The 23,410-nt window shown below is 47.9% G+C and overlaps 1 protein-coding gene across 1 annotated transcript; it reads right to left on the reverse strand.

Annotated features, from left to right (window-relative positions):
* Window positions 1-210: 210 nt before the first annotated feature.
* On the reverse strand, window positions 211-20,394 carry LOC142808150 (uncharacterized). The gene is made up of 9 exons (XM_075891395.1): window positions 20,295-20,394; window positions 17,755-17,810; window positions 14,200-14,322; window positions 12,151-12,279; window positions 10,085-10,112; window positions 3,705-3,835; window positions 949-996; window positions 441-469; window positions 211-312 (listed from the first exon to the last, which is right to left on the reverse strand). The coding sequence occupies exons 2-9, from the start codon at window positions 17,807-17,809 to the stop codon at window positions 232-234; spliced, it is 624 nt and encodes a 207-aa protein (XP_075747510.1). The 5' UTR covers window position 17,810; window positions 20,295-20,394; the 3' UTR covers window positions 211-231.
* Window positions 20,395-23,410: the final 3,016 nt, after the last annotated feature.

Raw genomic sequence — 23,410 nt, forward strand, 5'->3', positions numbered from 1 at the left:
GTTTTTTCATATAGATACAGTGTTACGAATATGTCTTTACAAGGAAGGAATTCGTAGACTTAACAAATTATTTTTGTGGCAGATGTGACTTATAGTAAGGTTTGAGTGTATGTGGTCGTGCAGTTGTTGATCATGGTAAATTTTTTTCCTTTTTTTTTCTTCGTAAATGCATGCAATAAGAACAAGAATACAGATAAAAAATACCAGTTGATAAAGATGGAGGGCTGAATTTTACTTTAATTTGTAGAGGACATCAATATCAACCGTTTCATCTGTCCTGTAATCGTCTGGAAGACCAGCTTCAATCCGGGCCTGCGTATAAAGTAGCTGTGTCAGAAATGTGAGGTACGTAGGTTGTATGGCAATACTGCTGCTTCTTTACAGTAATATAAGATATAGAAACATAATAGGTAATAAAGAATTAGTGCATGTGGACTTACCTGATGCTTTACAGTTTCATTTTTTGGTGCTATAAAAGGAAAAAGTCAGATATAGCACTTGAAAACAGTGAGTCTAAAAAACATTAGTCACAGAAGTTCGCTATAATGACAAAACTTTGTCATTGTGAACAGGTCTGCAACATAACACTGCTGTAAACCAGTGTTAGCTGAGAAGCAAAAGTATATAAGCCAACTCTCCCCAAATTTTGTTAATGTTCACAAATTGCCTTTAACTGTTGCAATATGATCAAAATGTCTTTATTTGGTCACTGAAAACAAAATCTTTTTTGTGAAGCATTTGTTGAAGGTTTAAAGGCCTGATAACATAGTGCTACTTTAGTTCACATTCTTTTACCGATGTGGACTGTGTCGTTATACTACATTAGGCGGAAGGAACAGCTTAGATGATGAGTAGAGCATCATAGTAAAAGTAAAATGGTCAACAAGACAGCTAGCTGTAATGAAAATATTGAACATTGAAGTTTCTGGCATCACTTCTTATATGTACCTGGTATGGGCTTCTTTGTGATGTTTGCGACAGGTGGTATGTAGGACCCTGCGAAGAACAATTCATTATCAGTAGAGAACTTTCGTTTACTAAAAGCTTTGCACATTCATAAAACTTAGTTATATAAAAGCTTTATGAAAAAAATAAGAGTACGAACTGTATGCTACAGGGGTTAGCAGAGACAAGTGGAAACCACACCCTGTCAATTGCAAGTATGAGTGTGCAACGACTCGTTTTCCCAAAGTATAAATAAATGAATACAGTGTTGTGGAAAAATAAATTTTAGCAGAGTCATTCACGCATCACAGCGGTCAAGTAATGAATAGTATTGTCACCGTCTAAACAAGTACTGTACGAGCCTATACTGAAACTGAGCTACTCTCGCACACTTGAAGATAATTTAAAATCAGTACCTATTAGAGTTGTGGGACAGTTAAGACCAATAACGCTCTTAGTGTTAGTTACAACTCCAGACAGCTTTTGTGAAGTCCCAAAGTTTTCCCTGTTAGGGAAAAAATCTAAGAACTACTGATCCCCTTATTTTATGGGGGAAATTTAGAGATTTTAGTGGAGCTCTGCAACACTTTTCTAAGAAATCATCGAATGGTTTCATTAAGAGAGCTTATTGCCTCAAAAACCGACCGCCGCAGTTTTTCTTTTTTTTTTAGGATTCGTCAAGTATGGGTGGAATTACAGGGATGTATCGCCCGCTTCAAGTGCTTTCTCTCCTTTCGTACCAGTGAGAGGTACGCAGGGATGAAGTAACATTATACAGTTAGAGGCATGACAAGGGCGCAATAATTAAGATGCGTCCGTTGGTCAGCGCGCGTCACGACCTTGAACACTGTTTTCTCTTTTTTTTTCCTCTTAACGCGTGGCTTACTTTCAGTGTGATCGCAAGCGGACTCGTGGCGGCATCCCGCGGTGGTCGCCTTAACTGTGCAGCTCACGATGCCCAAATCAGTCAATGGTCGTAGACTCTGGGTATATGGCGCGGTCATTTGGATTTATGGCTTCATTTGTGTAGAGAAGAGGGGGCGATTTCTATATCTGACTTTCGGCATTAATAGCAGATCCCCGGCCGCGTGCTGCGCTCCAATGATTGACTCGCGTGTTCTCTGGAGCTTCGACTACTGATCGGCAGGGGTGTAAGCAGGATGTTTTTTTTTTTCTTTTCGGGGGGGGGGGGGGGGGCTGCTCCTTCATTTTGAGTGGGGGCCGGGCAGGCAAATGTGGTCGAGTGCCATTTTGCACTCTACATTTTATGGCAAAAAGAAACATTTGAAAGGGAGATGGGGGGGGGGGGGGGCAGCCCTTCGCTACGCCACGGCCGATCGGCAGCGTTTTCTGACTGAGCTTGCTACAGTGTACTAGGAGATTCTAGATGCGTGTCTCAATCATCGTGGTTTCGAGCGTTATACCCCAGTTATTATTCGGTTCTAGATAATACACACTCTAGCTCTGCATAAAGCAGGCAGATAAGACAGCGTGCGGTCCGTAGATGTGCCCTAGCCCAAGAAGGTGCCGCGCCCACTGATTCCGTTATCGCGTGACCTCTTAAGTTCGTGAAGCACTAGAGCACGAGGGTGTGCTAACGCTGATGGGTCCCTCCCCGTATGCCAAGGCATCGTACTGTCCTGTTTGAAGAAGCTGTGCGGTACGGGTTCGTTTCTGTGCAGAGACATATAAATTTTGAGACCTTTCATTAATGAGCGGCGCAAGGAGTATCGGAAAGGCGTGAAGCGGATGGAGTACACACGTAAAGGCCTGACCACACGTACACGTTGCATCGTGTTGTTTTGTGACGCGGCGCCGCGCCCTCTCCCTGTACAGAGAGAGGGCACGTGACGTACGTAGTTTAGGTTTACGTGAAGCTGCCTGTCCTCTCTCCATGGGAAGAGGGCTCAGCGCCGCGTTTAAAAGCAACGCGCTGACGCGCTGCAACGGGTACGTGGGGTCAGACCTTAAGAACCTTTTAATCTGAACTGCTTTACGCGGCTGTCCCATAAGTCATAGAGTTTCCTAAAAGTAACTAGAGGAGACTTTGGCGCTGCGATCGTTCAGTGACCATGGAATTGATGGGTAGTACACAGATTTGCCTAGTTTTCGTACTTGCGGACGACAAATCGTACTTTTGGCTCTTATTGCTGTGTTTCTGTTTTGTTTCGAGGGAAAAAACAAACCGTTTTGAACTTCGGGACCCGATTTAAACAGGTAAGCCTAAAAAGAATAAGGTGGTGAAGCGCGACCGGTGAACATTTGTTGATTTTTGTTTCGTGAGAAAACTACTCCAAGCCACACGAACACACGCGGAGCCAGAAGCAGGCCAGAAGTATGAAGATTAGACAAATCTGTTTACCACCCATCATTCCCACGCTCGCTGAAGCGCCGTGCGTTTCAGCTCCCAGACACTAGCGCCAGAGTTCCCTCTAGTGTATATTAGGAAAGTCTACGCAATAAGTAACGCGTGTGTGGGCCAGCTCGTGCAGCGATGCTCACATCAGAGCTCCTCTTAGTTATGCCATGCCCTCCGAGTTCCGAGCCGCATCTCACACATCGCGCACCACCTGGTCTCTGAGGCCATGACACTGCCCATCAGCACCTCGATGAGCCATCGCCTGTATAGTTTCTGGGTAGGGCCTATGCAACGGCACAACCGCCGCAACGCTGTTATACTATTGAGCCAACTGAGCCGTCATGGTGGATCAAGGTGTGAAACATGCATATTGAAAAAAAAAATTGGTGGTAAATCTCACCTGGCCTGTTGACGTAGTAGGCGATGAAGAGCACGGCAAGTGTGAGAGAGAACATGGTGAAAGTGAGACAGACGAACCACGCGATGGAAGGAGGGTTCATGCCCAACTCGCCGGGCGTCACATCGAAGTGGCTGCGAAGGAGGTTGGCGGCACAAGAGAACTTCAGCGTGCGAAACGCTTTACCGTAGCAGAGTACAGAGTACCTAAATCGTCGCTTTTTTTTAACTTACAAAACTACACTTGGGCAAATATTGAGAACAAGGGCGGATTAGCTGCCCAAAGCACCGGGCTGCCTTTGTGATGCGTGCTAGGCTCTGACTAGTTATGTATTGAGTTCTCGTGCACCGTTTTTTTTTTGTCAAAACCTTCCATGTCCCGTCAAACGCAAATGTGACCGTCCACGCCACCGCGAGTGATGAAAAACATCATGATCAAGTAATGAAGTCACCATGACATCACAGGTCGCCGAATTTCGTGGCATTATTATGACGTCACTTCATGACGTCGTCGATGGCATGCTTGGTCAGAAGGGAGTAATCCTGGAGATGATGAAAAAAAAATACTCACGGAAAGTACCGTAAAGCTTATTCGTATCAATCCAATTGACTGAGAAGAAAAAAAAAAGGGGGGGGGGGTGTTTGCCTTAGATTCGTCGTTGGCAAATGGGCGTGATCTGTAATGCGTTATGGCGCTGAGGGTACTGTGATAAATAAATAAATAAATGAGTAAAGAAACTTCTTGCATTATATATATATATATATATATATATATATATATATATATATATATATATATATATATATATATATATATATATATATATATTGTGGGCATTTAGTATACGCATCCTCTTCACCGGTACATTATCATCATTATCATGTGTGGCTCATGCATCCTCATCGTTGTCGCGTAGCATCATCATCTTGGCTCATTCATCGCAGCTGTCGGCTGCCGGTTCCTCGGTCCTAATAAAAGGTAATCCAAACCAAGACTTCATACGTGGTGGAGAGTGCTGTTAGATCCCCCGCCATCCTCTCGACCACTCTACCCCCTGGAGCTACGTTCAGGTCGCCGCTTGGGCCAGGTGTCCGGAAATATGTCGCACCAAGATGAGGCCGGTGCTGCAGCCGTTCCCACTCAACCACCGCGTGCCGCGCCTTCTCACGTCATCAACAGCCTCCAGCGTGAGCCCCATCCCTTCGCTTGTATGCGCGGGGAAGATGTGGAAGAATGGCTGGACGATTTCGAACGTGTCGGCGCTGCTAACCGGTGGGATAACACCTACAAACTCGCTCACGTGTCGTTCTACCTCACGGGTGTCGCGAAGACGTGGTTCCTCAACCACTTCATTGACATCCCCGACTGGTCAGCCTTCAAAGATCAGCTTCGTCATGTCTTTGGCACACCGGCTGTTCGTTCGGCTCTCGCAAAGAAAGCTCTCGCGACTCGGAAACAGCACATTGGGGAGTCGTACACATCCTACATCGAGGATGTTCTTTCACTTTGCCGCCGGGTTGACACACCAATGACAGAATCAGACAAGGTGCGCCAGCTTCTTAAGGGGATTGCACCCGCCGCATTCAATGCCCTAGCGATCCAGAATCCGGCTACCGTTGCTGACGTTGCGACAACCTGTCAGCGCCTCGAAGAACTTGAGTCTATGCGCCTACAATCAGACAGTGACGTGACCCGTATTACGACTGATCCAAACCTGCGAGACACGATAAGGGCGATTATACGTGAAGAATTAGAATCAATGGGATTCACACTACCTTCAGTGTGTCCCGTTCAGTCCTCTTCAACGTCATTGCGGGATGTCATCAGGGAGGAGCTCACGTCCATGACCCACATGGCCAACCTGCAGCCCATTGTCTCCCGTACTCTACCATCGTTCCCGCACACCGCCGCCGCACCACCAGGCACCGTCAGCTCGACGTCCCCGCCACGAACGTACGCGTCGGTTGCTGCCGCACCTCCCACAAGCTTTCCCACGGGCTTTTCATCACCACCGCGTGAGCCGTCACCTGTCCCTCTGACTTCTCTCTCTCCTGGTGCAGTTAGCGCAAGCTACTACCTTCCTCATCGATCGACTCGGCCTACGTGCTATTATTGCGGCTATCGTGGTCACATTGCACGCTTTTGCCGCAAGCGCCAGCAAGACGAGCGCCGAGGGTATGACATACGCGAACGGGACTATACCGCAGGAGCCTTGTACCAGGGTCGCCGTTATTCGTCACCACCGCGTCGGTCTCCATCTCCGCCAGCATCGGGTGAACTGCGCAGTAGTCATCGATCAACCAGACGCCGTTCACCGTCGCCTTATCGGCGCTCTTCTTCTCCTCTTCAGCCTGCTTCCCTTACTTCTGATCGGCGTCCGGAAAACTAAGCGATGCAGTTTTTGGAGGACAAACTGCATTCCAACACAGGACTCCAATTCCTCCAGCGCGCCCCTACAATATGATTGCGGTCACAGTTGAGGGAGTGGACGTTGATGCTTTGGTGGACACTGGGGCTGCGTTTTCTGTTATTCGTGCTGATTTGTGTGCCCGTCTCCGAAAAGTCACAACGCCTTATGATGGACCGACACTGGTTACAGCCCAGGGAACAATGATTCGCCCTTCCGCTCTCTGTACTGCCCGTGTACTAATCGACGAAATTCTTCATCATATAGAATTTGCTGTGCTATCCCCGTGCTCCTATGAACTCATTTTAGGCTGGGACTTTCTTTCCTCTGCTTCTGCGGCTATTTGCTGTGCACGACGTGTCGTCCATCTTACTGACACGGACCACTTGCTCAACGACGAAACCTACAGGCCACTTCGACTCATCGCTGCAGTAGACATCGAGTTACCACCAAACGAACATCAATTAGTGACAGTTTTGTCCAACGACGTCGACTCTGGTGACATTTTGGTCACTCCGTCACCATGTTGCCTTAATAAAGGCATAGCTCTCGCATCAGGTGTGGCTCGGTTCAACAATGGATCAACTGTTCTCGCTGCTACCAACACCACACAAGATAAAATTTTACTACCACGGGGCACTACTGTCGCCTGCGTTGCCGATCTGCAGCCTGTGTGCGTTGTGCCTCTTACCCCTGTCTCCTCTAAAGGCCATCCTGCAGATCATGCTGCTTCCTCGGCCTTTACAGCAGCCATCAACAAAGACTTGAATGACTCACAGAAGCAGCAGCTGCTTGATTTGTTGGAAAAGCATGCAAACTCCTTTGACGTTCATTCATCCACTCTGGGCCAGACAACTGCTACAGCACACCGTATTCAGACCGACGGAACATTCATTGTGCATCGTCGTCCGTACCGCGTCTCCCTAGCCGAACGGAAAATCATTGAGGAAAACGTAGAAGATAGGCTGCAACGGGAGATAATCCGACCCTCAACCAGTCCTTGGTCGTCTCCAGTGGTTCTGGTGCGTAAAAAGACGATTCCGTACGATTTTGCGTCGATTACCGAGCACTCAATAAGATCACTAGAAAGGACGTATACCCCATGCCACGCATCGACGACGCCCTAGATTCCTTACAGGGTGCTGAATACTTTTCCAGCCTCGACTTGCGTTCCGGCTATTGGCAAATCCCCATGCACGAAGATGATAAAGAAAAAACTGCGTTTGCAACCCCGGACGGCCTATACGAATTCAATGTTATGCCGTTCGGTCTATGCAATGCGCCCGCAACTTTTGAGCGCATGATTGACACTGTGCTGCGTGGCCTGAAATGGAAGACTTGCCTGTGTTACCTCGATGACATTGTTGTCTTTTCATCGACGTTTCATCAACATCTGCAACGCTTGGACGAGGTCCTGACTTGTCTTGCGGGCGCTGGTCTTCAAATTAACACCAAAAAGTGCCATTTCGCCAGCAGATCTATCAAGGTACTCGGTCATGTTGTGAGCAAGGACGGAATTCGCCCAGACCCTGATAAAACTGCTGCAGTGCTTCGATTCCCTCGCCCTGACAAACCAAAAGATTTGCGAAGTTTCCTTGGTCTCGCCTCTTACTTTCGGCGATTCATACAAAACTTTGCCTCCATAGCGGCACCACTTCATAAGCTACTTGCTTCCGGTATGCCCTTTCAGTGGTCTCAGGAATGTGAATCGGCTTTCGACAGGTTGAAGAGTGCCCTTACGACCGACCCTGTACTTGCTCATTTTCACGATGATGCACCGACCTTCCTGCACACAGACGCTAGCGGCCGCGGTTTAGGAGCCGTGCTCCTGCAACGCGACAACTTTTCGCGAGAGCGAGTCGTTGCATACGCCAGCCGCGTCCTCTCCGCAGCCGAGAGGAACTACACGATCACCGAGCAGGAGTGCCTCGCCATCGTTTGGTCAGTACAGAAATTTCGTCCATATCTGCATGGCCGCCATTTCACCATTGTGACCGACCACCATGCTTTATGTTGGCTTTCGACACTCAAGAACTTGTCGGGACGCCTCGGACGCTGGATTCTACGCCTCCAAGAATATGATTTTGAGATCGTGTACAAGTGTGGCAGGAAGCATAGCGACGCCGATGCTCTTTCTCGCTGCCCACTACCAGCGACTCCACTCGGGGTTTCCGCAATCAATTTGCACAACACGCCCTCGGAGTCCACGTCTACGGCGGTTTCCTCTCTCGCCTCTATGGACCAGCTGCCTTCGGATGACCCGCACGATTTTCCTTCTCGACAGTTGGCTGACCCATACTGTCGACGTATTATAGACTACCTCACTGGCAGTTCCCGTCCACCTAATGCAAGGCTCCGTCGCCAACTCTCGCAATTTAAGCTGGACAACTCGGTGCTGTACCGCAAAATTTACCATCCTGACGGTCAGCGCTGGGTTCCCGTTCTACCCCGATCGCTTCGGTCCGAAGTCCTCAGGGCACTTCATGACCATCCGACTGCTGGTCACCTTGGTTACCATAAAACCTACGATCGCCTTCGAAGTCGGTTTTATTGGCCAGGCATTACCACTAGTGTAGCTCGGTACGTCGGGTCCTGCACTACCTGCCAATGTAGAAAACTACCAACATCTGCTCCCGCTGGTAAACTACAGCCTCTTCCGTGCCCAGCCACACCATTCGAAGTTGTAGGCGTCGATCTTTATGGCCCCCTCCCAGTCAGTGCTGGTGGAAACCGGTGGATAGTAACAGCCATTGACCATTTCCAGTCAGTGCTGGTGGAAACCGGTGGATAGTAACAGCCATTGACCATTTGACGCGCTACGCCGAAACGGCATCCGTTACTACAGGTTCAGCTTCTGAGATTGCTGATTTCATCCTCCGAGCCATTATACTGCGTCATGGTGCTCCACGTGTGTTGCTCAGTGACCGTGGAAGGGCCTTTCTTTCACAACTAGTGAACGAACTTCTTCAGGCCTTCGGCACAACTCACAAGACTGCCTCTAGTTATCATCCCCAGACTAACGGCCTCACTGAGCGATTCCACCGCACTCTTGCTGATATGATCGCCGCCTATATTCAACCAGACCACAAAAACTGGGACGTTGTTCTACCATTCGTCACTTTCGCCTACAATACGGCCATTCAGCGAACAACCGGCTACTCGCCATTTTACCTAGTTTATGGACGCTCCCCTATTTCTTTCCTGGACGTCTCCTTCTTTACCTGCCAAGCGAATTCATCTCCATCCTCTTCAGAGGAATACGTTTCACGACTCGCACAGTGCCGCCAACGAGCTCGTATAAACACTGAAGCCCGCCAGCAAGACAGAAAGCTAGTTTATGATGAATCGCATCGTGATGTATCCTTCCAACCTGGAGACGAAGTGCTCCTTTTGACGCCTGTTCGCACACCTGGTTTGTGCGACAAATTTCAGCCTCGGTTTATTGGGCCGTACACAGTTCTTGAAGAGACTTCACCAGTGAATTATCGCGTGACGCCACTTGTAGCCCCAGCAGATCGCCGTTATCGAACTACAGAGGTCGTCCATGTCTCCCGTATGAAGCCCTTCATGCGACGTTCTTTGTCCCCTTGCTTGCCGCGGCCAGGCTGGCCGCTTTCACGTGGGGGGAATTGATGTGGGCATTTAGTATACGCATCCTCTTCACCGGTACATTATCATCATTATCATGTGTGGCTCATGCATCCTCATCGTTGTCGCGTAGCATCATCATCTTGGCTCATTCATCGTAGCTGTCGGCTGCCGGCTCCTCGGTCCTAATAAAAGGTAATCCAAACCAAGACTTCATAATATATATATATATATATATATATATATATATATATATATATATATATATATATATATATATATATATATAGAGAGAGAGAGAGAGAGAGAGAGAGAACAATCTTGAGGAACACCCATTGCATGCGCTATAGAGTTGGTAAGAAATATGCATTTAAAAATTCCGACTTACACACGCCTTTGCTGCTTTTTTGTTGGCTCTGAAATTCAAAAGCAATAATTGTCATGATTACGACGCTGGAGCACTGAGAGACATACAAGCGAATTATAATAGCGTCTAGCGGTGACAGCGATTTCAACTAAACACATAGTAATGAGCTAGTCCGCTGAGATATCGGGGATTGCAGGTGAAAAGCTTAACAACATTCACACGAAGTGTCTATATACAGCACGCAGCTGATGTCAAAAGGAGGGGTAGGACTAATGTACTGTGCCAAACGTTGAGCAACTTTGAGGGTGACCGTATCTTGACGCTTCTGAAAGCTTGTGGAATGAACATTTATGATGTCATTGTAGCATCACTTATAGCGGGGCTGTTTATGGCTAATTTTTGGTGGATCGCGGCCACGAACGAAAGATGCGTGGAACAACAATTTTCGGCGAACCGCGTTTCAATCGTCTGTTCCGACGCTTATGCGCCAGCAAGTGGGCATGACGTAATCAAAGCAAACATAAATGTGTATGATTTCGCGGGCATTATGGAATGACGGGAACAATTTTGCCCCAATGCCTGAAAGCGAACGGCGTGCCAAATTTGTACTTTTAAAACAGCGGCGTTTTTTTATGTATTACAGGATATATTTTGGGACCGCGGTTGATGAGAATATGCGCCATGCACAAAAGGAACGCCAGATTCTTTGAGCGTTTGTCTCTTTATTCGCATAGTACGGTCAATAACGATAATACACAAATTCTGCACAGTAATATCCACTATGCCAGATCCACCCCATATGGTCACGGCTTTTCTGCTTCAGTATATCTTCATACTAGTGGAAGGACTCTAAGTATATCGCAATGTTATCTGCATGAGCTTTTAGAGACAGACTTCGTGTGTATAGACACATTAAGGTCGAGCCGAATAATTCTAAGCTATTGCGCTGGCGATTACATGTAAACTCCCGGCGGGTTTTTCGCCGTATAGCCGTCATGTTCCGTGTAAAGTCCAAATCGACATCGCCCCGCGCCTCGTGTGTTCTACGTGGGCGTAAAAGCGCGCGAGTCGACGGCAACCCGCGCACGCGAAAACTTCGCCCTGCGTGCGCGGGTTGCCGTCGACAGCTCCTCTAGCGGAGAGACATCGCGCTGACCCTCTTTCGTGGGGTGAAAGTGCATCACGAAGGTGACGGGAGTGGGCGCGCGCCTCTAGATCAGCAAGTAATACACACGCTAACTACGGCAAACATACTGCCATATTTGCAGCTATCCATTTTTTTTGGAATTCAGTACCACAAAGCACTAAACAATTGTCATTAGCTGCTTTTAAAAAAGAACTGAAAACATCTTATCACGCAATCATAACTCATCTTCATTTTTTATATCTGCGTTCGCTTACATTTACTGCTATTACTGTGTGCGTTATTTTCACATTTATTACATAGGCACATTGGAGTTGTTTTAATAGCTTTATATCATTAATTAACGTCATTTCGTTCCCGATTCTACTGCCATTTTTACTGCACGTTTCGTTGTTTTCATAGTTATGTGCTATTACTGAACATTGTTTTGTTACCATTTTTTCTGGCACTTTTATTGCATGTTTGTGTTGTTTTTATCACTATCAATAATTACTTAATCGCTTTTTTGTTGCCATTTTTTTGTACTTAACATGTTATTTTCTAATAGGAGGCCCCCCTTCAGCCTTGTGCTATGGGATCTCCTTCTGTATATACTAACCCCAATGCGTGCATATCTTTTGCGACAAATAAAGAAAGATTTGAAGTGCGAATTTCGACCCAAAAGGACGCGGTCGCTCTCGTTATCGACTGAAAGTGAATTGTAGATGCTATGCTTTCATTGCTTGAGGCGACAAACAGCATCATAAACCGCTTTGCTATATTGAGCGGCCGTATTGCTTTACGTTACCGTTTTTTGTAGAGTTACGAGATACGGGATACTGAGGGAGCCCTAGGCGACCAGTTTCCACCCAACGGCCACGGCACACCATGTCAGTTTGTTGCTATTTATTTGCTTCGCACTTGCGGAGAAACCGTGAATGGTTTTCGCAGAGGGAACACTCACTGAATCCTTGGAGGGCGTCATCGACGGCGTCGGGCTTGAAGACAGCGATGCTGGGGCGTCGCGGTTGCTTGGTCGGGTCCCAGGTCGAACCTCCACCGGGAGGCGGAGGAACTCGCGAGCCGAAGACCTCTGCATCGGCGGCGAGACGGAGCACGTGATGGTTGTTGCCTCATTACTGTCGGCGACAACTTCTCGTTATTGTACAGGCCGCAACGCAATAGCTGATAACACGAGGCGTTCTGGTATACTACTCTTCAATGGTAAAATGCAATTTCAGATCAAGAGCTACTTGTTGACGTATGTGTCCCCACAAAGAGTTTACTTATGGTACATAGGAAGGAAGGAAGGAAGCAACAAAAAGGGAGAAGGCAGGGAGGTTAACCAGAAAGACATCCGGTTGGCTACCGTACACTGGGGGATTAGGGAAGGGGACAACAAAGACGAGAAAGAGAGAAGAGAGGGAAAAGAAAAAAAGGGTGGGGGAGAGACTGATAGTAATTTCACTGCAGCGTGTAGAACTCTACCGCATGTCAGAGGCGTTCACACAAGCCTGTCTTTCTCAGGAAACACAGCAGGGCTTTCACTGCCTTGTGGGCTGTCGAGGCATGTGGACGTTGCTGTAATAGCACCTGCATATGGTACATAAAGAGATGAAAATATAGGCGCGACGCATAATGTGTCTACTGATACTAATCGTTCGTTTAAGTGAAAGTTGTTCAAAACTCTCTTGTTTTCAAGCTTACAGGTGTCACGGTGTGCTTCGACCCTTGAACATACTTTGGCGTGGCCTTGAATGTCTCTGAAGCGTGTCGTTTTTTGTCGTTTTTTTCTACACAGGCTATACCACGAACGGAGCCATAAGTTAGCTCCTGCCAATTCGAAGGGCATGCTAATTTTAATTACTTATTTATTACGTTTTATTTGCTAAAACCACTCTTACAAGACAAGCAATGCCGTGTTGTATGCACCGGATAAAAGACGCGGTGGTGCGAACACCGGATGAATGTTTACTATGCACCTCCAGTTCATTAACGTGCTCCTAAATATAAGCACTCTCGTGTGTGCATTTTCGTATCCTTTTAAGAGCGCATCATACAGCGGAAGAACATGCGGGGAAGTCACGCGGACTTGACAGAAACGTCGCGTATGACGTCAGCAGTAGAGCGGCACGTCACTGTCGATTGTGTCTCTGGCTGTGATGATCTTGGCAAAATAGTGGGAACCGCGAAGCGGTACGACGTAGTTTACTCGTCCCACAGGTGCATGGGCATATACCACTGGCACTGGCAAAACAGCGATACTCGTATGCTACATTATGATATGACGTCGTAAGTGACGTACCTGCTCAGGTCTCCCACGCGTGACTCGCCCGCATGTATACTGCGCTCTTTAGGATGTTCAAGCGGGCCACGGGTATTGTGAACGCCGCCTAAATGCGGTCGCTGTTCCCGCGAATTGATCCCGCGGCTTCCGAGTTTGACAGCGCGAGGCATTATCTGCTAAGTCGGTTGTTTTTAGCCCGAAGCAGCATCCTGGGGAAGCCAGTGGACGTTCTAGCGCAAAGATTAGTTTGAGGTTATTCATCCATGTGACATGCACGTATGCAGTCGCGCCCGATATGGATACATAAAAGTACAGCATATTGAAACTCGCCGTAGACAAGTAGAAGAAGAAGAAGGCAGCAAACAGGGAAAATCGCGCGGTTCAATAAGTGAATAAAGAAAAAGGAGATTCTTGATTCTTCCTGCTCTCTCATTGCCCGTCCCCATGAGGTAACATAGTCATGACACAATGGCTGAATTCCCCGCCTCCCTGCGACCCCCCTCCTTCCCCGTAGGAAGTCACTTATTGTGGGCTCTCCTCGCCCCCGTAAAATAATCTTGTCGCCGGCACAGCTCACTCCACTAAATGATCAGTCTAGGGAAATTCACTGAAAGCCCCAGTACGCAGCTTCCGTTATCGTCCACTTATGTCGGCGCTCCGAATCACGGAGGCCCCATTTTGTGCCGCACGCTCTCGATGAGATAAAGATTTGTACCGAGCGCGCACCTGGGGATTCCACAATCTCGGGCTGCGGTGGCGGCGCAGCTGTAGAACCTCCCGTTGGCGACGTCCCAGTGTTGGGTGCGGGTGCTGCCGAGTTGGATGCCGCTGGCTTTTGTTTGTCCGCGTCTGCAGAGCGATATACTTGAGCAGTATTGTCACATATTTTTGACTTGCGAGTACGTGTTAATGAGAACACACAGAAGTCTGGGAACGTATGGGGGACGCCGCTTGATCTCTTTTATCTGCAATGTCGCAATCGTAATGATTTCTGCGAGGTAAAGCACGCATTGCAGAACAAAAAAAATAATCAAGGCGCGTTAAATGTGCGTTGATTGTTTGGTTGGTTGGTTGATTGATTGATTCATTGATTGATTGATTCATTCGAGTTTTACATGAGAACAGTCTAAGCGATGCGCTTTTTTTTCCAACGCCTTACGGCGTTCCTCAACAATCGGGCGCAGCCGATCGAGCGTGAATAAGCTACTGACAGGCTACAGCGCGTGACGCAAACGCTAACGGGGTGAACCGTGTGAAAAGAAAAAAAAAATGATAGTTCTCTGCTGAACAATGTCTTGGTAGCTGATGATCTGACACAATTCGCTGAATGTCTACGTAAACGATGCGTAACAGCTCTGTGTGAAGCATGGGTGAAACCAAGGCAACGTTGACGACCCCCAGGCATTTTCTTTTCCTCCACGAAAAGCGAATGCCTTGTCCCTGTGGTTATAATACAAGAATTTTTTTTTAATGAAGGAGAAAACCTGTAGCTCTCTTATCGGAAATGGGGGCACAACTGATAGTTGGGCTAGTTGGTGATACATTGTGGCCAGTACCAGTGCACACACTCACGGGACGAAGAAAAGAGGCACAAACAAGCGATGTTCAATTCGCTCTCTTCAATTGAGAGCCAGCGCTTGTTTGTGCCTGTACTGTGTGCGCTGGTACTGCCCATAATGGGGGCACATACCAACTCGGGAAGCACGAGCCACTTCTCGCAATTCTCATCGTCTTGCCGTGATAGTTTTCTTTCCCCCCCCCCAAGATGTACCTATGTGAGGGAAAGCACGCTTTACAGTACAAAACAATTAAGGCGCGTTAAGCGTTGGTTGGTTGATACGTGGGGTTTAACGTCCCCAAACAAGCGCATTAAGTGTGTGATGGTTGATTGATTGATTGATTGATTGATTTATTCAAGTCGTACATGAATACTGTTTGAGCGAGGTTGATATTTATACCTCCTTTGTTATGTACGAATCAGCATTTTGTAACAAGTGTAATTTTGGTGTTATATACTTCATCTACCCACTGCTAGTATGCATTTATTCTGCAATCGCAATGTATGTCTAAGCTTCATAACATGTTGTATCTGCCCGTTTACGTAATCTCCTCGCAAGATGGCTCTCAGAGGTAGTGTTATAAAAAGAAATATATCGTTTGAATGTGACGTTGGGCGACTTGGTGCATAGCTTAATGAAATATTTGTGGCGCAGCTGAGACAAGCCAAGAAAAAGAGAGGATACAGGATAGGCCACCCCATGATGGCGCCCCATTCCGTATTCTCCTTTTCTTCTTGACTTGTCTCAGTTGCGCCACAAATATTTTATTAAAGATCGGTTGAAGCGGATGGCCTGTTTCCTTCTGACATTTCTGTCTCGCCGTAGAAAAGCGGCATATGCCGTGCAGTGAGTATCTGAACTATGCCGCATGCATATATCTGCAGTCGTATGCAGCTTTAAAAATATGACGCATTTCTTCCTCAAAGGCGGATGCGTACACCCCTGCACCAATGGGTGCGCACTGCAGACCGACGTCATAAGCTGGAAGGACGGTGACTCCGACTTCGGAGAACACTGCCGAGTGTGTGAACGCGTCTTCTACCGAGAAGGCGATCGGCTGCCATGCTTCGGTAATTATGGCGGGGCTTCTCCGCACTTTTGAAGACGATAGTGTTTTGGGGGGACTTTCGACGCCAAAAGTTTGGTCTGTCTGTCTGTCTGTCTGTCTGTCCATTTGTCTGTTTGCGTTTAGAAAATTTTATTGTCACAAACGTCAATAACACTCAACAGAACATTTTCTTCTTAGACATACACTAACAATGATGACAAAAACAGACGTCTGTTTGTGTGTTTCGAAAAAAAAAAGTAGCTAACGATTTAAAGCACTAGGTGCTCTACTATGGGAGAGCTGTGTGCCGTCTTGCTCTCCACGAACGCTAAAACCAGTCTCCTAAACCGAACAAGAATATGCGTGTGTTTAGAAAAAGTTGTTAACGATTTAGAGTGCTTCGTACTCTACTATACGAGAGCTGAAAGCCATCCCAAGAAAATAAGGCGCACGCAGCGTATGCACTAGTAGCGAGAACGTATTTCCGCGATAACGATCTCTCTTATGGCACCGAAGTGACCGAACGATACCTCAAACTGCCAACCCCATCCGCAGCACCCACCAATATTGCTCGTTTCAGCGTTCATACTAGTGCGATTGTCAATTAAAACAATTATTGCGCATATCTGAGGCACCATAACAACCCGTCGGTGTTTTGTATGTGTGCCTTTATACTAGAGAAGACACACACAAGTAATTTTAAGGACCGTAGCGTTTATCACGCTGCGCTGACAGTGCAACGCGATTTTCAAAAGTGCAAGTGTTTTCAATGCTTTGCTAAGACGACACGGTGGCGGCACCTGCCCGTCGCTTTGCGTTCTACTCCTTATCGCCTCCGAGACACGCACGCACCTTTCTCCGCGGGCGGGCATGCCTTCCTTCGTTTTCGAAGATAACTGCCAGATGGCGCTCGTGTCTAACGTGCCTAGATGCGCTCACTAGCCTTCGCTGCACGGATCGAGACTCTGTAACGCAGCGCTTCCAGAATACAATTCACCGGTTTTCTTGCGCAAAACATGAAGTAAACGTCTTGTTCAGTCTCTGCACACGCAAGAATATTGTCTTTCGACGAAATTTGCAGTGAAACATGCAGATACGGGGCCATTTTTTTTTCTTTACAGGACTGTACGCACGTTACGTATTGGAAGGCTACGAGGCGGCATGCTTTTCTGGGAGGAAGCGAAAGAGTAACAACTCTGTCGCTTTCCTTTCACTGCAGTTTGTTTTACTGGGGGAAGAAACAATGACACGTGTCGGTCATGCAGCCGTTGTCGTCTCTGAGATTCAGAGCACCGACTGAACTATATTGAACAAGGTCCTCTTAATTCAATGTACTGTAGGATGAGGAACAATGATGAGGAGAAAGAAATAACAGCATATCCCTTCCTTGCTACTAGCAGGGTATCATCAGTTTAGAGAGGCAACAATTACAACGAGTTGATGATTACATTCCGTGAACTATCCGCCGCATATTCTGTAGGCTATATGTATTGAAGAACGAGCGTTACGCACATCCAGTTTTCCCCCTTTCTTGTATGTTAGTTAGCACAGTCGAAAAGTTTTTTTACAATAATATGTATACGGTTGATTCCGCTTGTTTTAAATTCACAGCGGCTAGACTATGCGATTCATTACATTTTTTTCTAGCACACAAGAAAGTAAGCTTCTCCTTACTCTGATCGTCCTTCTTTTTGACCGGGTCGATTAGCGCCTTTGGATTCCAAGCCATTCTGAAAAAAAAAAAAACATCGTTTGAACCAACGTTTATAAACGTTGGTTTGAACAGTTAAGCTCAAATTAGTAGTAGTGTTGTTGGGCAAGGTGGTGCATGGTTGCACTCTAAGAAAGCCACTAAAATGTCGAAATAGAAAAAAAAACAACAGAGAGGCAGAAGCAGAGACAGTGACACCGTGATGGTTACTAACAATTGACATTTTCAACTGGCATGAAAATGTCAGTTGTTAGTATTCACCACTGTGTGACTTAATCTGCTTAAGCTGCTTAATCAAGTTTTCCATAAGTAAAATTGTAACATTGAGGCCCATGGGACGGCTTTAAGCTCTCCCATTGTAAAGTACCCTGTACTCTAAATGGTTACCCACTTTTTCTACCCCTTCCCCCCACCTCTTCCTGTCAGTTTTTTTTATATTTCGACATATTAACGGCCATTTCAGAGTGTAGGCAGTTAAGCACAGAAAGATAGGAGGTAGCGCAGTTTGAAGAGCCCCTAAACTACGTTTTAATGTTCGAAGACTGCACGCGTTGTTCCCTCCTGGTGTTTTCTGCTTCATTTGGCACAATTCGCGTGTCTTCATCTGGAAATAGGCTCTCGATTTCACTATATAGGAGAAACATCGTTTGTGAATTTTTTCCTAACCTGCCGCATGCCCGTTTTACCTTGTCTCACATTATTATCGTGCGCGATAACCTTATCTCGCTTCAATCTGCGAGTTTCTGATAGCACAAGTGGAGATAACAGCGCGTAGTTGAAAATTCGGGAAATCTTCATATGCTCGAGGCTCAGGGCTCGCACTGCCCGCGTGTTTTATGGAGAAATAGGTGACGAAGAGCAGAGAGAGCCTGTAGGAAAGGTAGCTAAGGTGATAAAGGCAGCACTCTCTCCTCTTTGTACTCGGAAGTGCTTTAAGGGCCCTTTAAGATGTAAAAGTAATGATAACAACTGCTTGAGTTGAACGTCCTGAAACCGCGATATGATTATACGAGGGGCGCCGTAGGGGAGGCCTCCGGATATTTCGACCACCGGGCTCCTCACCGGACGAAATTTCGACCACCTAGCCGAATTTATTTAACGCGCACATAAATCTAAGTACATGGGCCTCGATAGATTTCGACTCTATCAAAATTGCGGCCGCAGTGGCCCGGATTCGATCTCGCGATCTGTGGGTCAGCAGTCGGGCCCCTTATCTACAGACCGCTGCGGAGGTTGCGAATGTGAAAACGAAGTCTGAGCGGTAGCCGGGGATTTTTGTTCAATCGGCCAATTTGGAAAATTCGCCGAATGCCTATCCTAGCGACATGCATTCCTTTGTTCTCGCTTTTCTTTTTCTTTTTTCGGTTCGGCATAATAGTTCTATCAGAGCGTCGATATATTGATCCTTCATGCCACGCTGGCGTTTTGTTACTTCGCTTTATTTTTGTTTCGTGCGTTACTGTGTTCATAAATCTACTCGAGACGAGGATCTATTTTTTTTTCTTTAAGCACATGAGTACGCGGTACGGAAAATAATTTTACGTCGTGACGAAACATGAGGAAAACGAAAAACCTCCCCTGGTATCGTGACGTGTCTGTGTCTCAGGTTGTTATTGTGGTTCGTACGTTTGGTTGCGAACAGCACGCTACCGTGCCCCGCCGTGGTGGTCTATAGTGGCTAAGGTACTCGGCTGCTGACCCGCAGGTCGCGGGTTCGAATCCCGGCTGCGTCGGCTGCATTCCCGATGGAGGCGGAAATGTTGTAGGCCCGTGTGCTCAGATTTGGGCGCACGTTAAAGAACCCCAGGTGGTCTAAATTTCCGGAGCCCTCCACTACGGCGTCTCTCATAATCAGATGGTGGTTTTGGGACGTTAAACCCCACATATCAATCAAGCACGCTACCGTACCGAATGCGCGAGGTGTGTTGATATAAATACAGAGACAGGTGTCAACGCGTCCGTACAGACAAACTTCATTCTGGTTCTTGTGAGTTTGCGAAAATGTTCTGAAGACGTCTTAGAATCGTTTTTTTTGTCATAAAAAGCGAGGAGTGGACAAAATGGCGATAAACTATCGATCATATAGGTACGTCAGCTTTTTAGGGGCATGTGAGTATTGGGCAATTTCGAATAATGAATTCAATAGCGTTTTGTTCGATTCGGTACTCTAATCGAATTGTGCATATTCGAAGTAGCGAATACTTTTCGAACACATTTTTAAAAAATTAATATCGACAAAAGAGCCTCAAAAAAACTAAACGTATAGGAATAGCGAGTTGTAACGTTCTTGCTTTTAATATTCGAATTACCAAGATACATGCAACCCAAGTCTTATGTGACTATCGATGTCATAATTATCGCACCATCGAAGGGTTCTAGCCCTAAATATTTAGTGTCGTCGAAGCACTGCTTACGTCTCGTATGCATTGCTTACGCGTTAAGTGAAACGTAAGCGCCAGTTATACGTGCGTGGGAACAAAACATTATTGCGTCGTGCTCTCACCTGTGAAACAGCTACGGACTTGAAGTGGCGTGAAACTCCGGTCTTCTTCTGAACGTGTGCCACTGCTGCACACTGGCGCGCGACATGCCCTGAACGACAGCCAAGGATGATGATGATGATGATGATGATGAACCTTCAGCTTTGCTGGCACTCGCCCACAAAGGGGGATCGGCCAAGAACCGGGCGGCAGGATCTTCAAGTGTGCTAAGTCAGGCATTCAGGTAGTCTCGTAGCCGTAGATAATAACAATAGGCTAAGAGGGTAATCTCTTTGTTGCCCTTATGTACTCGCACACAGCAGAGAAAACCTCCCTGTGGCTATAACCTAATGTAATCCCTCCGAAGGATAAAATTAGTTCCACGTCCACAGCCAAGGGTAGAGTAGGGTAGAATCTTGGACAGTGGCACACACCCACGTTGGGGGACTGGCCAAGAACCGGGTAGCTTTCAGAAGAAATTCTGGCAGCCGAGGTATCCGTTGTAGGAATCACTGGCACTGATGAGGGTAACTTGCTTGCTCAGCCCTCTTGTGCCATCTGTAGGGGCTTTGCTTTTCGTTGCCCTTTCCTCCATCCGATTTGTACAATCATTTGGTCGAATCCATACGTTCGCGTCGACGAAGTTAAACTCTTGTATCATTACTGGTTCTTGGCCGATCCACCACCACCACCACCACCACCACCACCACCACCACCACCACCACCACCACCACCACCACCACCACCACCACCACCACCACCACCACCACCACCACCACCACCACCACCACCACCACCACCACCACCACCACCACCACCACCACCACCACCACCACCACCACCACCACCACCACCACCACCACCACCACCACCACCACCACCACCACCACCACCACCACCACCACCACCACCACCACCACCACCACCACCACCACCACCACCACCACCACCACCACCACCACCACCACCACCACCACCACCACCACCACCACCACCACCACCACCACCACCACCACCACCACCACCACCACCACCACCACCACCACCACCACCACCACCACCACCACCACCACCACCACCACCACCACCACCACCACCACCACCACCACCACCACCACCACCACCACCACCACCACCACCACCACCACCACCACCACCACCACCACCACCACCACCACCACCACCACCACCACCACCACCACCACCACCACCACCACCACCACCACCACCACCACCACCACCACCACCACCACCACCACCACCACCACCACCACCACCACCACCACCACCACCACCACCACCACCACCACCACCACCACCACCACCACCACCACCACCACCACCACCACCACCACCACCACCACCACCACCACCACCACCACCACCACCACCACCACCACCACCACCACCACCACCACCACCACCACCACCACCACCACCACCACCACCACCACCACCACCACCACCACCACCACCACCACCACCACCACCACCACCACCACCACCACCACCACCACCACCACCACCACCACCACCACCACCACCACCACCACCACCACCACCACCACCACCACCACCACCACCACCACCACCACCACCACCACCACCACCACCACCACCACCACCACCACCACCACCACCACCACCACCACCACCACCACCACCACCACCACCACCACCACCACCACCACCACCACCACCACCACCACCACCACCACCACCACCACCACCACCACCACCACCACCACCACCACCACCACCACCACCACCACCACCACCACCACCACCACCACCACCACCACCACCACCACCACCACCACCACCACCACCACCGCCACCACCACCACCACCACCACCGCCACCGCCGCCGCCGCCGCCGCCGCCGCCGCCGCCGCCGCCGCCGCCGCCGCCGTCATCATCATCGCCATCCTCAGTAGCAGCAGCTATATGCACTATTTTCTACAAAAATTACCGTGGGGAACATTGGCGCTGCGAATAATTTCTATAAACTTCATCCAACAACATCCGTGGTGTGGAGAACAACCAACTATCTTCGACCAAGCTCTGTGAACTGCAAAGGCCAGTGGAACCCCGGACTGAGGACCCCACCCACTTGTTCATAAACACTTTAGCCAATAAGCAACAAAGCGTTTCATCATCCTATTTGTGGCTTCAGACGTGAATTCGCTTGCCGTGTTATTTTAGTGCTTTATTATTGTGTACGTTCATACAAATATATTTTTCTAAACAAGGGACAACTGCAATCAATTCCCACCCTCACACGTTCTAGCAACGTGGCGAAAATTGGGCGACTCTTAAGCTTCGCCTTTAAGAGTTGAACGTGATAGCGATATTATGTTACTAGGGCGTACTTCAAAGACTTAGTGTACGAATTATTTTCGAACTTGCTGTGCACCCACTACGTGGCTAAACTGGTGCAGTAGCGTGGGTGCATTTCGTAGTGGGTGACTGGCTTTAAATTATGAAGTCGTTATGATAATCCAATTTTCTGACGCCCCCTGTCAACGTACGCCTGTAACACGCATTATAACGGCAATATTTCATGTTTTATTGTGAAGCATTTATAGCGGACGCGTGTGTTTGTAAAACATGAAAGTAATTATCACCGCATTTGCAAGCAGAGGAAGTTATTTTCACTGTATTTACAAGCAGAGGCAGGGCCGTGTGGCAGAACACCCGCTTGCCACGCAAACGAGCCGTGTTCGATACCCATTGATACCCAAACGATCCGGACGTTTGATCTCCACTGGCACCGAGGATTTTCTAGTGTGCATGTTTTTCGATTTTTCCGTCACGCAAAGATGCCAGATTTTTTTTTTTGTCACGCAAGGATGATCATTTTTTGCTTACAACCAACGACGACGACATCGACACCAAAATTTTTGCGAAACGAGCTTTTTAACGCTATCGCTTTAATATACAGGTACTGTATAAGAGGCCTGCATAACTTCTTCACAGGCTGTCTTAAAATGCGGTGAAAGTAGCGTACCATGTGCCCATGAAATACATCCCTACTAATGCATGTTCAATAGATATTGGTATTCGACACTAGCATCTACATGGCATAGCACTTCTACCATGCACGTATCCAAGCAATACAAAAAAAAAAAGGGGGGGG

The sequence above is a fragment of the Rhipicephalus microplus genome, chromosome 1 (genome assembly GCF_043290135.1).
Source record: "Rhipicephalus microplus isolate Deutch F79 chromosome 1, USDA_Rmic, whole genome shotgun sequence".
Classification (NCBI taxonomy): Eukaryota; Metazoa; Arthropoda; class Arachnida; order Ixodida; family Ixodidae; genus Rhipicephalus; species Rhipicephalus microplus.

Excerpts from the sequence above, each read along its gene's own strand:
- LOC142808150 (XM_075891395.1), bottom strand. The coding sequence starts at position 17,809 with ATGGCTTGGAATCCAAAGGCGCTAATCGACCCGGTCAAAAAGAAGGAC. Across the intron at positions 14,323-17,754 it reads CAAAAAGAAGGACGATCAGA|ACGCGGACAAACAAAAGCCA; the intron begins GTAAGGAGAAGC and ends ATCGCTCTGCAG. Across the intron at positions 470-948 it reads CACAAAGAAGCCCATACCAG|CACCAAAAAATGAAACTGTA; the intron begins GTACATATAAGA and ends TTCCTTTTATAG.